Source organism: Pelobates fuscus, chromosome 4 (assembly GCF_036172605.1).
Source record: "Pelobates fuscus isolate aPelFus1 chromosome 4, aPelFus1.pri, whole genome shotgun sequence".
NCBI lineage: Eukaryota > Metazoa > Chordata > Amphibia > Anura > Pelobatidae > Pelobates > Pelobates fuscus.
Genome location: NC_086320.1, coordinates 62488959 through 62506268, shown reverse-complemented (window position 1 = coordinate 62506268; position 17310 = coordinate 62488959). Strand labels below are relative to the sequence as shown.

Sequence of the window (17310 nt, the reverse complement as noted above, 5' to 3'; positions counted from 1 at the left end):
CCCCTCAGCAGAGGCAACCCATTGGTTAATATGCACTATCCACAAAGAAAACTACAGGTTTTATTGAAACGTTTGGGAATCCTATTGATTAGTTTATGACAGAGTTAAATCACTTTGCTTATGCTGCACTAATCACACCTCATGCATGTGACTTGCACAGCCTTCCTAAGCACTTCCTGTAAAGAGTCATCTAATGTTTACACTTTCTTTATTGCAAATTCTGTTTAATTTAGAATTTCTTATCTCCTGCTCTGTTAGTAGATTGCTAAACAATGCAGGAACCTCCTGATTAAAGTACAATTTAGAGAGCATGAGATACAAACGTTTAAAGAAAGTTACGTACATCTGATTGAAAATTAAACTATTTTTAATTCCATGCAGGCTGTGTCAGTCATAGACATTAGAGATGTGGCTAGGACTGCATAAATAAAAACAAAGGTGATTTAACTACTAAAGGGCAGAGAATTGAGCAGTGAGACTGCAGGGGCATGATTAATACACCGAAACTGCTTCATTAAGCTGAAGTTGTTTTGATGCCTGTAGAGACCCTTTAATTTACTGGTTTTGGTGTTTAGTTCATGCCCCTGGAGTCTCACAGTTCCACTCTGCCATTTAAGAGTTAAATCACTTTGGCCTTTGCTCATGCAGCCCAAGCTATACCTCACCTGGCTGTGACTACATCCTACATGAAAAACGGTTTCCACTTTTAGTCGGATCTGACAAGCACAGTGTGGTTACCTAAGGTTTTATTATTACTACCATTATTGGCATTTATTTAGCACCAACTTATTCCACAGTGCTGTACAATATTATAAAGGGGGGAAATAAACCATACATGAGACAATTACAGAATGAATTACAGGAACAATAAATTGACCAGGACCCTACTATTTAAAAAAAAAAAAAAAAAAAAAAAAAAAGCTTACAATCTAGAGGAGGTGGAATGTAAAAACACAATAGGAAGGGCAGCGTGGAGAATAGCAAAAAAGCAGCAACGTGGGAAAGTAGCAGAAAAGGAGGTCCATAAGCTTTTTTGTAAATATGGGTCTTGAGGGACTTCTTAAATGATTGAAGACTAGTGGAGAGTCTGATGTGGTTGACAGACTGTACCAAAGGAAAATAGCTGCCCTCGAGAAGTCCTGCAAGTGCGAGTTTGCAGTATGGGTGCGAGCAGCGGACAGGAGAAGGTTACCAACAGAGCAGAGAGACCGAGAAGGGGCATACCTAGGAATTGGTGAATAAATGTAACAGGGGTTAGAGTTGTTTAACCCCTTAAGGACACATGACGTGTGTGACATGTCATAATTCCCTTTTATTCCAGAAGTTTGGTCCTTACGGGGTTAAAGCTTGATAGGTAAAGTTTAGAATTTTAAATTGACTCCTATCGGGTACAGGAAGCCAATGTAAGACTTAAAAGAGGGAAAAGGTTTGAGAAGTGCGATGCGAGAGAAAAACCAGCCTGGCAACAGCATTAACTATGGAGACACTGAATGAATGTTTGGAAAGATAGGATGAGAACCACAAGAGGATAGTGTTACAGAGACATAGGGATTAAAGAGTTTGATGAAGAAGGACATGATCAATGTGCCGAAGGCAACAGAGAGGTCTAGAAGAATTAGTATTAAGTAGTGGCCTTTGGATTTAGCAGCGAGTAGATTGTTCATTACTTTAATCAGAGCTGTCTCAGTAAAATGAACAGGGTGGAAATCCTATTGAAGAGGGTTAAAGAGAAAGTTAGAATTGAGAAAGAATGCTAGACAGGTTACGACAAGTCTTTTCAGAAGCTTTGAGGAGCATGGATATTGGACGGTAATTAGAAGGGTAAGATGGGTCAAGAGATGGCTTTGTCAGAATGGGTAGGACAGTAATATGTTTAAGGGGAGCAGGGACAAAGCCAGAAAAAAGAGAGCAGTTGAAGATATGCGTTAAGGATGAGATCTGATCAGAGATCTGATGAGGTGAGATGGGACAGGATCAAGCGGACAAGTCGTGGAATGAGAGGAAAGAAGCGCGCCATCAGTAGATGGGGAGAAGGCCTCAAGGGTAGGAAACGCACTGTCCAAGTGCAATGGAGACAGAGAGAAATGAAGGGGGAATAATTATTTCCTTAACTGGTTGATTTTGTCAGTAAAATAGCATGCAAAGCTATTGGCTGAAAGGTTAGTTTGGAGGTGATCAGAACAAAGCAAAGAAAAGAGTTGGAGGTATTAAAGAGACACCTGGGATCACAAGAGGAAAAGTATGATTGTTTAGCAGGGGTGAATAATGCAGTGTACAAGCACAAGATGAATTTGTAATGCAGAAAGTCTGACAAGTTGTGAAATTTCCTCCAGCAGCGCTCAGATGAATGGGAGCATCTCTGTAGACGGCAAGTTTACTTTGTATGCCATGGTTGGAGGCATATCCTTCTTGAGGTGTATTTTTGGTGCGGGCTCCAGAGTACAGGGCAGAGGTGAGGGAGGAGATGGGGAGAGAGGGACAGGAGAAAGTAGGGATGGATCAGAATTGAGAATCAGTTGATGGAGGTCAAGAGAATTCAAGTTTCTCCTGGCTCAGAATGTTGTGTGAAGGGGCTCTCAAGAACAAAAGATAAGAGGAGGTGATCTTAGAGAGGAAATGGAGTGTTACAGAGATTAGAGACCATGCATGCATCTGAAAAAAAAAAATAAGATTGAAGGTACTGTCAGCTACATATATTGTAGAATTAGTCTACTGGAATAGCCCAAGGGAGGAAGTGAAAAAAGTTTTGAGGCTCTTGAGGTCAAGGGTTGATTAATTGAAATGTTGAATTTGGCAAATTAGAGGCAGAATATTACTTGAAGTAGGAAAGCCATGCAGGAAAACTTCAAAGAACAGAAGAGGGGAACCGGGGGGGGATTTTTACGGTCAGATTTTTTTGGCTCTCCTCTGTGTGTCACTTTAGTTCTCCCTCTCTCTGGCATTCTCTCTTAGCCAACAATCACACACAATCACACTCAACCAGCCTTCCTTTATTGAGGAAAAATAAACAGCTATGTATTCGTGAGTGTATATGTGAACCTGTAAGCGATCAGGACTAAAGCAGGGAATCGTCTGGATGGTCGGGGTAATTTTGGAACGCCAGGCCAAAAAAGTTTGGGAGACACTGCTCAGGTCCATGCAGACTGACACTGTATTGGCATTTTATTTTGCTCTCAAAATTCTGTGAAGCTCCTGAGCAATATAGAGGAAAGGTAAACAATTCCCCGGCATTTATCCTGAATGGGTAATTTATGAATCAATTTATAAATCCTCCATTGAGAACAGGCCAGTAACATTTTAATTTAACAATATATCATCCTTAGATGGACAGAAGATTTCATTTAATACAAGTGTCTTTCCTACTGATTAGCTACTTATTTAGTATATTTGTATTTTTAATTTGAAAATCTGGTGTAGAAATTTGTATGGGAGAAAAGTGAAAAGGTTATGCATTTGCATCGATGGAAATGTATTAAACTTTACAGAAATAAATTAAAACCATTCACCAGTCTGAGCACATTGATTTCCCTACAGTAAACTGCAATGGAATATGTTCATGTTGTATAAATTATATTAACAATAATAATATTGTTCTAGGTTTCACCAATGTATGTTGACAGATGGATATGGCAAGGTTTCAGATACATTAAGTTCTATAATCACTGTTCTGGGCTATTACTTTAGTTCTGTTTCTAAATCACACAAACTGTTCAATATCCCAAATCCATATTAAGTCTACATTAAAAAGGATACAAGTGAGGTACTCCAGAATAGTAACATCCCATATGTATTCATAGTAGGAATCCATTGCATCATGACTGTGGGGGGAAAAAACAAAAACACAAAATAGAACATTTCTATCCACATAGCTGATTACTTCAAGATTAATTACACCGTTGTTCTTCAAACATGGACAAGGATTAAAGGCTACTAGTTATATAGCAGGATATTATCACATTTGCGCCTGTTGGCAAATCTGAAAACCTGTGAACTTTGGGTGGGATTTAGAAAAAGTTTCACAAGCATAAAAATAGTGCAAAGTTCTAGAAGTAGAGAAATCATGAAGGAAACTAAGAATCACCAGGATCATTCTACAAGTTTCTATGGTGATTGCTCCATGTTTAGAACATTGCCCCAACATCTGCTTACAGAACTTGTAAAAACATCCCCCATTTGGTTTATTCAATAACTGCCAGGTTTTGTCTTCAATATAGCCTTGAACAACTCACAGTAGTAGATGTAATATTCACTTAATCCATATACACTGAGCAGATCTTTCTGATTCCGAATTTCAAATGACTAAAGAACCTGACTGAGCAACTACTGCCAGCCACCAAACCCAGGGTTCACAAGTGAAAGAATTGCAAATCTCTTGTATGCTACAGCTCGCCCATTTTCTAGAGCATTCTATATAATTGTTTCTAGCGGATTACAGGATTTTGCTATTAATCAAAAAGGCTGGACGTGTCAACTTTTCCTTTGACTGTAAAACTACAAGCTTATATCGTACTCTCTAATCGGGAATTCTCATTTGATCACTTCCTCTCTGTCCCAGTTTAAAGTAGAACTGTCACTAGTAAGATTTTGTCATTGTTTTGTAAAAGTTTAAGTGATTTGGGGTCCAACTGAAAGGCCCACAAAATTAAAAAAACAAAAAAACAAAACAAACCCAAAGAATGTATTTTGACCATCAAAGGGTGTTTACTCATATAATGTTTTATGACTCCAGGCAGAGGAAAGACCTGAAAAAGAATGTCTGAATAAGACATTGTTAGAATGAATGTGTTAAGGAGGTGCTAAGCGTATTTCTTTACATCACTTAGTCCATTTGGCACCCCGGCTGTTGGACATTTGGTTGCCTGAGCATCATAAGATTCACAGAACTCAACAATATGCCATAGGGTAGGGTCACTCCCACTACTCTACAAAAGGAGCTCTAAGCCGTGAGTGCAATTAGTGTACAGATTGTTGTAACCCCATTTTCCGGAGTACAGTATTACCTGTTCTGTTCTTGGAGAGCTTTGAATGCAGTTTTATAGTCAATTTCTCTAAGAAACTGACAAAGTATAGCCACCTGTAAAGAAAACCAACAAAACAGATTATGTAATTCACAAATACTAGTTTACTAATAGAAGACCACTGAAACCAGTTTGATAGCATATACTGTGAGCTTTAAGCAGACAATTTGGATTACGTGGTACACAGATGATGCATGTAGCTAATCCACCATAAAGACACTCAGAGATGTGCAAACATTGTTAACCTAGGCAAGTGTTGGCGAACTTTCTTAAACCCAAGTGCCCAAGCTGCAACTCAAAACCAACTTATTTATCTCAAAGTGCAAGTGGGAGCAAAGTGTACAGTCTTTTCTTGGACAAAGTATTTGATCACTTTATTGTAGATTCTGTTTGCACACTTAAGACTGTATTGTTATTCACTTTAAGACTATGAAAAAGTTTTGGTGTCAACAGTCAGTTTCCCCAGGACCAATTATTAAGGGGGGTTGGTAGATATTTAAAAATCTCTCAAAATGACTTTCATTTGAAAGTTTGGATATTTTGTAGAGCAAAGTTGTGTAGAAGACAAAAACAAAACACAGTCACCCCATCCAATATCTCTAGATACTCACTTGTGTGTGGCAGTTAAGCAGAGAACAGCATTTGATCATTCTTTTAATCACCTGTCGATTGAAAAAAAGGAAAGTGAGTCTATAAAAGGCCAGACAGATGGTTGTAAAAAGGATTTTTTTTTAGAAAGGTAAAGAATAATGTATATACGCACAGAAGAACTTCATGTACCTTGCACACCAAGAAGAGGCTCTGACAATAAGTAGCCTCAATCTGATCTACAGATTCAGATCTTATCCTACAAAACATTGTACAGCGGGAGATTACACCCCAGTATTTATGAGATATGATGAATTAAACTGATAAATAAGGTGGTAGCCATACTGCAGCTTTACACAGTGATTGAGACCGTCACTAGACTATTTGGTGAATGAGGCTAACCACAACCTTCACAAACGCAGTTCTGGATTGTGTTATCACGAGTAAGGGCACAGCAAGAACATGTCATACAAATATTTGAATAATCAAAGGAGGAAATATAAAATTCTCTTGTCATCAATAGGATAAGAGACAGCCTATAAGCAGCCTAAAAGGACACTCCTTGAACACACTGGGCACCAACAGAACTTATTTGCATATGATTAGTATTGCTAAGAAATGTTGGAGCTTTCTGCAGTGCAACTCCTCCCTCTTAGCCACACCTCCACTTTTCGCAAAGCAGCTTCCTTACTAGAAGAGCTCAGAGTATATGTACCCAGATCATAGTGAGCGGAGTTTCAAATGTATCTCTGCGTCACAGCTAGTCACTGTCCTCTTAGGCAGACATTTGTGAAAAAATGTGAAGTGTGGCTAAGGGATTTACGTTATGCTGCAGAACACATGCATCCAGAGGGGCAAACAAGGCATGAATAGGAGGTCAAATATTATTAAACATATGTTGTATTTTTGTTCAGGGTGTTTCTTGCCTGTGAAGCAGGAAAATGGGAAATGTATAGACAGATTATGGGGCTACATATTAGGGTTTTAGATATTGATTACATACTGGTTACAGCTTCTTCATTTTCATTGCTAAACAAGTTTTGCCTGGCCACCAAAGGCTCCTGCACTGACCAGGAATGTTCATATCAGTAACTAGGATATACAAATTTTTGGGCATGGCTGTGGAGTCAAAGTTGGAGTAGTTTTGGGGAGTTTTTATGCTTAAAGGGTTGACTGATATGCAGGCATATATGGTAACTTTTAATACAGTAATTGTGATATAAATACATATAAGGAGCCGGAGACAACAAATTGAAGTGTCGGAATAAAATGCTTTGTCTACTGATTCCACAGAACTGGTTTTGTGGCTCTCATTAATAAATACCTGAGCCCTTTGTAGCTCCAGCTTCAATATCAGGAAATCCGCTTAGATGGGTGGGTGTGGGAGCAGAGGGCATTGTGATGTGTTTTTTTAGATTAATACAAAACATAAATGAAGCAAATTTGGTAAGGTAATAAAACTGTTATTTTTTATTATTATTTTATCATTTATATAGCGCCAGCAAATTCCGTAGCGCTGTACAATGGGATAGTCTATTAATCTGCACAGTGCTCTCACTTCTTTTTTTAAAGCCTGCAGATTTCTTTTAAATATAGGCAACATTCCGTCACAATGAATCTTTGAATTCTAAGGCTCCATTATGTCTCAAAGTGCATGTCAGACAATATATTTTATTTCATGAACTTGCATATTGGTTTTCCCCATTTTGAGTGAGGATGATTATAACAAGGATTTTTTTTAATAAAGAGGAACAAGAAATAGACAGTTATTTACTGAACTTTGAATTATTGGGACTCCAACAGGGGACTGTAAATCAGACCAAAACAGCTGGGATAGGACAAAAAAACCAATTTTATATATTTTGACCTAGTCTTGGAAAAGTCCTTGTGAATTCCCCAAGATTCCCAATTTTGTGAGAAGCCTTGCTAGGCATGAAATAACCATTTACAAATCAACCCAGAAATGTGTAATTTAATCCTCTTTTGGCAAAAAAAATTGAAATATCACAGATCGAAAGACACAGCAGGTGATATACTAGATACCGATTTGTAGTGAACTGAACTGCACAATTTAGGCTACAATAATCAAGCTGTTACTATAGCAGAGTTAGAGATTTAAAAAAAAAAAACTGTTTTTAATCAGCTATTTTAGATAAAATGTGGTAATTCAATTCTCAATTCACTACAGCGCTGTATTTTGTGAATAAACTGTAGCAGTAAAAACGTAGCAGTGTCCCTTGCGCAATGCAGCTGTAGATTTCATGGACTCACCTGGTCTGTATAAACTTCAGGTGGAACTTGCTTAGTAAAAAAGTCAGAACACACCGCACCTGCTTGGAGGTAGTAATTTAAAGCAGCCGAATACTGATTGGAGGCTTTAAAGAGAAAGAAAGGAAAATTAAGTAAGACACACCACGTTAAAATAGAAATGCAAAATGCAGGTCTAAATAGACGCTGTATATAACCCTAACCAAACACGATTTTTACCCTGTAACAAAGCCTAGCCATTCTTGCTAACTATAGTTCTACACATGGCTTGCTAAAACTATATTTAAATCAAGGAATTTGCAACGGGGCTGCAATTTAATGCCAATGACTCCCAGGTGATCAGATTGACATTAAAGAAAGGTGTAAACCAAAAATCTGAACATACACACATATGTTCCTAGTATGAACATATAGTACAATTCTTCCCTGACATGTTTGTTTAGCGGATACATCATTTGGAATGTTTGGGTAACCCAGAATGCTCTGGGATTTGCTACTTGATAATAGGTACCTCAGTCCCATCCTTCCTTCATCCATTACATAGCTGCTGGCCACAACAGTCCATGTCAATAATCTGCTCTCTAGGTTAGCAGTGCACTCGCATTGCATATTTTATGGATAGGGCTTCTTCATTACAGGTATATTCAGTAAAAAGCAACAGATTTCCTATAACGTTTATAATAATCCTTTAACTTTTGGTTGAATGTATAGAGTATGATAATGACTTACTCTGCAATGAGACCCCCATTTGTATTTATTTATTTTTTTTAATTAACTTATTATTGATATTTGCCAAAACGTTTCACAGCACTAGAGATATGTCTTTTGTAGGTATACTTTGAAATAACCGCTTGTTTGGTAATATGATGCGATGGGTAAGATGCTGAACTCTTAACTGTTCTTGACACAAAAGTCAACTTGGGAAACCGGTATGGCATTATGAACTTTCAAACAAATCTGTCTTCTTCTCTGCTTTATTTATTAAGTATTAACAGATTAAAGTATTTGTGATATTTCCATGTGCTCCATTTATGAAATTACCAATATTTGTGGAGGATGGATTAGAAAAACAAACACTATAGAGGAATTTGTTCCTAAGCATTTAAATAATAACCCCTCCCCCCAAACAATACACACAGGCACTATAACCACTACAGTTTATTTTAGTGGTAATGGTGCAATGAACTAAGGTTGCAGACAGGCCAGAACCCTCCCTTATCCATCCAAGTATCTTGTATGGTGTGAGCATGCAGTACCTGCTCAGTGTGTAAAGATATCTGGAGTACAGTGCAATGTTCCTGCATCAGATCAATAAGTTCTTTAAGTGGCCGAACATTCACATTGAACCACCAAACTGACACGGTGTCTATGTGATAATTCAGCTATGCTGAATGCAAGAATGATCTGAGACAAACCATTCTTGTTCACGCCATATAAGTACTTTTATGGATAATGATCATCATGTTGTGCAAAACAAAAAGGGACTCTGTTTAAATAAATAAAGTGAACCACCCCCCGCCAGAAAAATAACTTCACATACCAAAATATATATCAGCCTGAATAGTGAGCCAAGAGTGATTGTTTGGATTTATTGTTAAAGTGTACGTCACCAGTTCTTTCACTGTCACAGAAACAGCATCAACATCTACAGCCTGGGGGCTGAAAACAAAGAAAATTAGAGCACGGAGGAAAACATACACACAAATTAAGATATATATTTTTTTTCAATTCAAAAACAAAACTTTGATATTCGGTACAGACTATGTGCAGTAAGAAGCACTGAAGCCGTCTATAGATAACATGCAGGGAGCACTGTATGGACTATGTGTAAAGTGGGTTAACGTAAATCTGTATATCCGTATAGATGATATGCCACGGTTGCACTGAAGCTGTCTATAGATAACATGCAGGGAGCACTGTATGGACTATGTGTAAAGTGGGGTAACGTAAATCTGTATATCTGTATAGATGATATGCCACGGTTGCACTGAAGCCATCTATAGATAACATGCAGGGAGCACTGTATAGACTATGTGTAAAGTGGGGTAACGTAAATCTGTATAGATGATATGCCACAGTTGCACTGAAGCCGTCTATAGATAACATGCAGGGAGCACTGTATAGACTATGTGTAAAGTGGGGTAATGTAAATCTGTATATCTGTATAGATGATATGCCACGGTTGCACTAAAGCTCTGTATTGACTGTGTCCTGAGCAGTGGGAGACACTAGAGCGCTGTACACGCTAAGTGCAGGGGAAACACTGGAGACATTTACATGGCAACTCCACCAGTGATATAGTTTAAAATACATTTATACATTTTACATGAGAAGGGAAGGTCTTACTTTGGAATGGCTGAAGGCCAGATGGAAATGTACTCGGCGGTGATATCATTCACAATGTCCTCCTGCAGAAAAACAATGATACAATGTCCATACAAATCTACTACTTTTATTGATTAAACGACAGTTAAAAACACATCACATACTTACCAGGAGATTATGGAGCTTGACAAAGAGAGACAGTAATGTTGTCAAAACCAGCGGTTCCTAAAACATGTGTAATGAAAACATTAGAATAGTTGTGGAAACACGATTTCTCACATTTCAGTGCCGAAGGGGGACTTTCCAAAGTCCAGCCAGATATATACAGGTGATGCACACTTTCATTTTTTTCATATGCACTGTTAGTTTTATTGTGCTTGGCCTTGCCACAATCTGTTTAGCACCTGGCTAGAAGACATGTAATGGAATACCAAGAATGTCTGACGTAAACTTCTGAAAATAAAGTGAGTTTTACATGCTTTCTATTGAACAGAAAACGGATGATGAGCTGGCTATTATATGCACAGCGTGGCTTACATTCCATTCTCAACATCAAAATGTCAACCAATTCTCGAGTCTTTGGATCTGGTCACAAGTCTCTCTCGGGCTTAAATTCGAGACACTTTAGAGATGTGCAGACCCACCATATTAAACAGATGTATCGGACTGTGTTCCAACGTAGCTCATGATAGGTCTATTGGAAACTAGCACTTTATGGTTTACTCCAAATTGGAAAATACACACAATGTTATGGGGCAAGCAGGTGAAATATATGCACCATAGCAGTGGTATGACTCAAATACTGCTAGAAATGGATACTGACAGCAAAACATGTCATCAAGGGCATCTGTTATGATTTCACTAGGTGATAGATCTTGATATTCACATATTCATTCATAGCATGACTACATTAGCCTGAATTATGCAATTTAATCGTTTTTCAATTCACGGTTTAGTGAATGAACTATTAAAAATACTATATGTGTACTTTTAAAACAACTAAAAGGTACATACACAGCACTGGGGACAAATTGAAGTAGTGTTTGGAAAGGTTAAAGCAGTACGGTTACAATTTCTACAAAATCCTCACTAAAGTGACATTCAATAGTTTTTTTTTTTAACTGAATCTGCGGTCTTGCTGAACTGCACATCATAAAACCAGGCTGACCAATTTAAAGAAATAAGTGGGCTAGAACGGACTGACAAAACCTTAAATATTCCCCTTGTGGACAGATGGTCCACTGCAAGATTATGCAAATCATGGGGGTGTTCTATTACATAAAAAACAAACAAACAAAAAAAAAACACAGGTGTGTTAAGCGCTATAGAGAGTTCTATAGTTTTCTATTACATGCCAAAACTTTCTAGAACAAACTTTTTTTTTTTTTATGGAATCATCCACACAATGCATTAGAAAAATGGAGGTTAACTACAGTCTGGTGTGTCCCTTTAAGTATTTTTGTGATTAAAGGAACATTCCAAGAGTATAGTACAAGTAGTGCCCCTCCCCCTTCCCATACAATCTTAGAGAAATATAAAACAGATGAATACATTTCTTTGCAATTTAGCATGCTCAATGCAAAGTGCAACAATGTTATGTTGCATGACATCTGAAATATATATAAAATAAATTCTGACTAGCTGAAAAAAATAAAAAATAAATAAAAAAGATTATGAAAAGAAATAATGAATTTAAACAGTCTCATACCAGTCACTAATATGACCATAACCATTCTTCTGTATGAGTAAATTATTGATATGCTCTGTATACTTCCATTAATCTATGCAGCAACAATCAATCATCGGAGGAGGCAAATGCTTCACACAATTACAGAAGCAGGTACACAACCTCTTCTGCACACTAACAGGGTACTAGAGAGTAAAACAAGTAAATATTCCGGGAATAGCATCTCTCCTCTTTAACCCCTTAAGGACCAAACTTCTGGAATAAAAGGGAATCATGACATGTCACACATGTCATGTGTCCTTAAGGGGTTAATCTTACGCAAGACTTTAAGAGTAATAGTATAAACTCTGCAAAGATTACAAGAGTCCACTAAAAGATTCCATGATGGATAATTACCAGACTTCCAGCTGTGGGCAAACAAACTCCTACAAAACTTTACCAACTAAAAACGCAAAAGTGGCAGGTATAGGCAGGGCCGGATTAACATAGGGGCTGATGGAGCTGCAGCTCCAGGCCCAGGCCCATGGAATAGGCCCATTTAAAAAAAAAAACAAAAACATTTGGAAAAAAAAAATTTGGATTTTTTTTTTTTTTTTTTCTTTTTTTACACACTACTCTTAGGTTTGCCACCTGACTGGTATTCTACTGGCACAGCCGGTATTTGAGGCTGCCTGGCCGTGCTGGTATTGCAGTAATACCAGCAATACGCAGGTAATTTTCTCAGAATAAATGGAAATTACTCTGCAATACCAGGAGAGAGAGGCAGGGATAGGAAGTTACAGAATATCCCTGCCTCTCTCTACTACTCACTGATCCGTGGGGGAGCAGCTACACAGCACAGAGAGTCCAGACAGCAGATCTACAGCTCAGGTAAGTGAGGGATGGGGGGAAAGGCAGCAGGGACACATGGGGACACTGAGACACTAGGGGACACTGAGACACTAGGGGACACAGACACATGGGGACACAGACACATGGGGACACTGAGACAATTGGGGACACTGAGACACTTGGGGACACTGGAAAACATGGGGACACAGACACTTGGGGACATATGGGGACACTGAGACACTAGGGACACAGACACTAGGGGACACTGAGACACTAGGGGACACTGAGACACTAGGACACATGAGGACACAGACACTAGGGGACACTGAGACACTAGGACACAGACACTGGGAGATCTGGGGACACTGTGACACTTGGGGACACTGAGACACATGGGGATGCTGAAACACATGGGGACGCTGTGAGACAGAGACATTGTGAGACACTGAGACATTGGCACACGGAGACACTATGTTCCCATGTCCCCCAGCCAGTGTCCCTAGTGTCTCAGTGTCCCCAAATTTCCCAGTGTCTGTGTCCCATGTCTCTGTGTGCCTAGTGTCCCCATGTATCCCAGCCAGTGTCCCCTAGTCTCCCAGTGTCCCCTAGTCCCCCAGTGTCTGTGTCCCTAGTGTCTTAGTGTCCCCAAATGTGTCTGTGTCCCTAGTGTCTCAGTGTGCCTGGTGTCCCCATGTCTCCCAGTGTCCCTATATGTCCCAGTGTCCACATGTCTATGTCCACAACTGTCCCCAAGTGTCTGTCTCCCAGTGTCCCCTAGTCTCCCAGTGTCCCCTAGTCTCCCAGTGTCTGCGTTCCCATGTCTCTGTGTCCCTTGTGTCTTAGTGTCCCCAAATGTTTCAGTGTCCCCATGTCTCCCAGTGTCTGTGTCCCTAGTGTCTCAGTGTCCCCATTTCTCCCAGTTTCCCTAAATGTCTCAGTGTCCCCATGTCTCTGTGTCCCCGGGTCTCTCAGTGTCCCCAGTATCCTAGTGACATGGGGACACACAGACATTGGGACACTGGGAGACTAGGGGACTGGGCAACATGGGGACACTGAAACTGTGATACATAGGGACACTGATGCCAGGCTGGCCTTCCAATTCTTTGGACAGACATGCCCCCTATTTGGGTATGTTCGCCCCTGTTGGCAGTTTTGGTCAGTGTCCCATTCTTTTACCCCACCCATTGACTTCCTGCTTCACTAGACACTGCTGTTAGGGGGTATGGATTTACTTGAAAGATGAAAGCACAAGTTAGATAACGAGATTAGCATAGAGTATGTGTTTACTTATAGCTGCATCCTTTGAGTTTCCCTCCAACACCAACTCCATCAGATACATGACTCTTGAGAGGTATGACTGTTTTAGTGTTTTTGGTTGATAAGATTCTGTAATTAGGCCCCATCATAATTGTCAGCACCAGGCCCACGGGGCTCTTAATCTGGCCCTGGGTATAGGCAATAGACGTTGCAGAGGGCTAAAAGCTGCTATGGGAATATCCCTGTATTAGGTCATACAAATACAACTATAATTACAGTATAAACAAAACAGAGAAAAGGAAAAAAAAAAAAAAAACATATGCAATAAATAAATTAATAAAAAGGAGCACTTTTAACGGACACAAAAACTTTCATACTTACACGTAACTTCTTTATAAAAGAAAGTAGTTCACTCCTGGGAGAGGGGAAAAAAAAATATTAAAGAGATTAAAAAAATAATAATTGCTGTAAATACATGAGAAAAACAAAAAACAAAAAAAGCAGCATTATTTCGATTACATCCTAAGAAAAGACACACATTTTATATAGTGTACAGCCTATTAAATAGTAAACCTGAACAAACTGGACAAGAAGTTTTACAGAAATAATTTTAACCGATTACATAAGTCTTGGAACTTCTTGCCCTTCCCACCTGAAGGATAAGCCATCTCTCATAATGAACTCCTGGGACAAAAAAAATCATATAAATGATGTAATGGATATAATTAAATCTCAGTCACATACCGATACATGATACCCATTGTAGAATCTCTGTTCTTTATCAGACTGATTCTGCCATCATTGCCCCGCTTGTGCTGATTGGAAACACTGCAAATCTGTACGACCACCTCCCATAATTCTTTAGCCGTTCTCCTGCTATCTGGACCCGATAGCTCCTTACACGTGGCAGACAATAACTGTCCCAGCTGCAAAAGAAGGATCACACAACTGGTTAGTTTGCTTAGTGGCCAGGGTATGGATATCCATTTGTATCAATATTGGTTAAAATAAAATGCCCTCCAAAAATACAACTTTTATTTCATATGGATCAGGCCTTTCCTCCTGAGCATGACCTGCTTTTCCTGAATTCTTGCCGTTTTAGAGGACATACAAGATATTTCTAACACATTTGAGACCATAAAGAATACTGTAAAATACATTCTCTCTATATGAATAAAAGAAACAAAGTCAGATCAGTATTTGGATATAAAAATTATAAAAATAAATACAAATAATAAACTCAAAAACTTAAAATATGCAGATTTATCTGAATTTTCCTTCAGCTTGAAACTTGTATCATTATTTTTACATTTAACGGCACGATAGAGGCAAGACTGCAGAAATGAAATAGCTTTTTTAATAATTGAATGTTCAATAAGTCAGCTGACGTACTTACCTTCACGTAGGGATTACTCTGTACCAAGGACAATGGCACTTGCAGGGTTAGGTATTCGTTCTCTCTCCAGTTAAGCAGGAAGGCGACACATTCCTCTGCTACAATCTGCCGACTAGGAATATCTGTTTAACCAAAGAAAAGCACAGCATATCAACCACATGAGTTTGAGCTACTTTAGAAGCGCTGACCAACTTTCAAAACCCAGTACTAAAAACACCACGAACTTCATCAGCACACGTCTGCTTTTCTAGAGTAGCTTAAAAGTGTATTTTTTCGATACATGACAATACATTACTGCACCCTTGTAGCCACTTAATTACATTAATCACCACTGCCATGGTTTTAAGGATTATTCACTAAACTTCTTGTTTAATAATCTGCATAATACAAGATCATGTTCAGTACTATTTGTAAGTCAATTCTTTTTTTTTGTGTGCAAAACACAGAACTTTGTTTTTGACCATTTTAAACTAGCCAGTTCATCCCAATGTATCCAGATTCTATGTAAACCCCCTGCACTGATTGTATGAGCTTATCTTATGTCCCATTATCTGACAATACTTAAACTTAGTTTTTAATGTGGAGCATCACTGCAATGTGAGATAAGTCCTGCACTCAAACAACCCTGCTCGACAGTAAATTACACTGTATATGGAAACCTTTGTGCAACACAGAGCCTCCAGAGTATGAACGGGTTAAGGCCATTAACGGAGAACTGTAACTGTCCCTTCTCAGGATCTTTAATATTACGTTCACTTATGTCTAAATTTAACAAATATGTATTTCAGTGTGAAAAGAATTAATTGCAGTAACCCACACATCTTTATTCTGCAGCTGAGTACAATTTGCAATGTTTGCCGAGGGCTTTGCGAGTTAGTCGATTTTTAATGCTTTTTCCAATAATGTTAATTTCAGAGTAGTGACAGATTCCCTTTAAATAATGTTGACCATATCACCCCTTTAAATAGGGATGCTAATAAAAAGTTCAAAATGTGCAAGGTTTAAAAAAAAATAAAAAATGTAGCTGCCCTGATTGGATTTACATCAATAATGCAAAATAAGAATATAAAATAAAATCAAACCAAAAAACACCTTTACCTGGTATCCGCATTTCCAGGTAGCCTCGGACTCGGCTGACCAGTTCTGGAGGAAGACGTTCCACCGGGGGGTTCTGCACAGCCTCATGGGTGTAAATGTCTACAAGAAGTAGCTCATTCAACATGACCTGGCGCAGCTTAGGAGAAAACTCAGTCACCAGCTCTAAGCAGGCAGACAGCAACTGCTTGGCATAAAGAAAATCCTAGGAATGCACACATTTATATAGTAAGAAAGTAACAAGAGAAAACAGGCACAAAACAGTTCTGACCACAGGTATTGTGTCAAACTGGAGGAAGACCAGTTAACTGAGCTGCTGATCCAATATTAGACAGCAACGGTTTGAAGATTGGTATAAGCACCCAGACTATTATCATGCATTATATGTGAGACATCAACTTTAGAATTAGGTAAGTAAGGTGGGGCATGGGGCAAAGGAAAATATTAGGGTTAGGAATATATCTTTGTATTCCTAACACTAAAGTGTTTCTTTAAAAGGAACCCCCACCCCTAGTGATGAAAGGGTTAAAAAAACATTTTGTCAATTACCTGAATCCATGCAAAGTATGAGGACCTCCAGTGGCAGTTAGGTGACTATAGGTGGAGTTAACCCTCAAAAGGTAAATATTGCAGTTTATCAATAACTGCAATAATTGCAATTTCAGGGTTAAATGGACAGGAACACTGAACCCAGGCCACTTCAATGAGCTGTCTGGGTGCCAGTAGTGTCTCTTTAAGTAAAGATCTCTTTATCTCTGCCAAGAATAAAAACAAACAAAAACGAATGGATCACCCTGCGGAAAAAAACACTTAACAGTAACCTATCTCTGAGGATATTTCATGTA

At 38.7% G+C, this 17310-nt stretch overlaps 1 protein-coding gene across 1 annotated transcript in view; it reads right to left on the bottom strand.

The window, feature by feature from the left end:
- Positions 1-17310, bottom strand: part of INTS8 (integrator complex subunit 8) — a 60925-nt gene that overhangs the window by 6412 nt on the left and 37203 nt on the right. The window contains exons 16-26 of the mRNA XM_063451226.1: positions 16469-16670; positions 15371-15492; positions 14719-14900; positions 14356-14389; positions 10368-10424; positions 10221-10282; positions 9415-9533; positions 7878-7981; positions 5630-5680; positions 5001-5074; positions 3754-3818 (exon numbers count right to left, since the gene is read on the bottom strand). Of these exons, the coding sequence (XP_063307296.1) occupies positions 3754-3818; positions 5001-5074; positions 5630-5680; positions 7878-7981; positions 9415-9533; positions 10221-10282; positions 10368-10424; positions 14356-14389; positions 14719-14900; positions 15371-15492; positions 16469-16670 (1072 nt within the window). The remainder of the gene's footprint in view (positions 1-3753; positions 3819-5000; positions 5075-5629; positions 5681-7877; positions 7982-9414; positions 9534-10220; positions 10283-10367; positions 10425-14355; positions 14390-14718; positions 14901-15370; positions 15493-16468; positions 16671-17310) is intronic.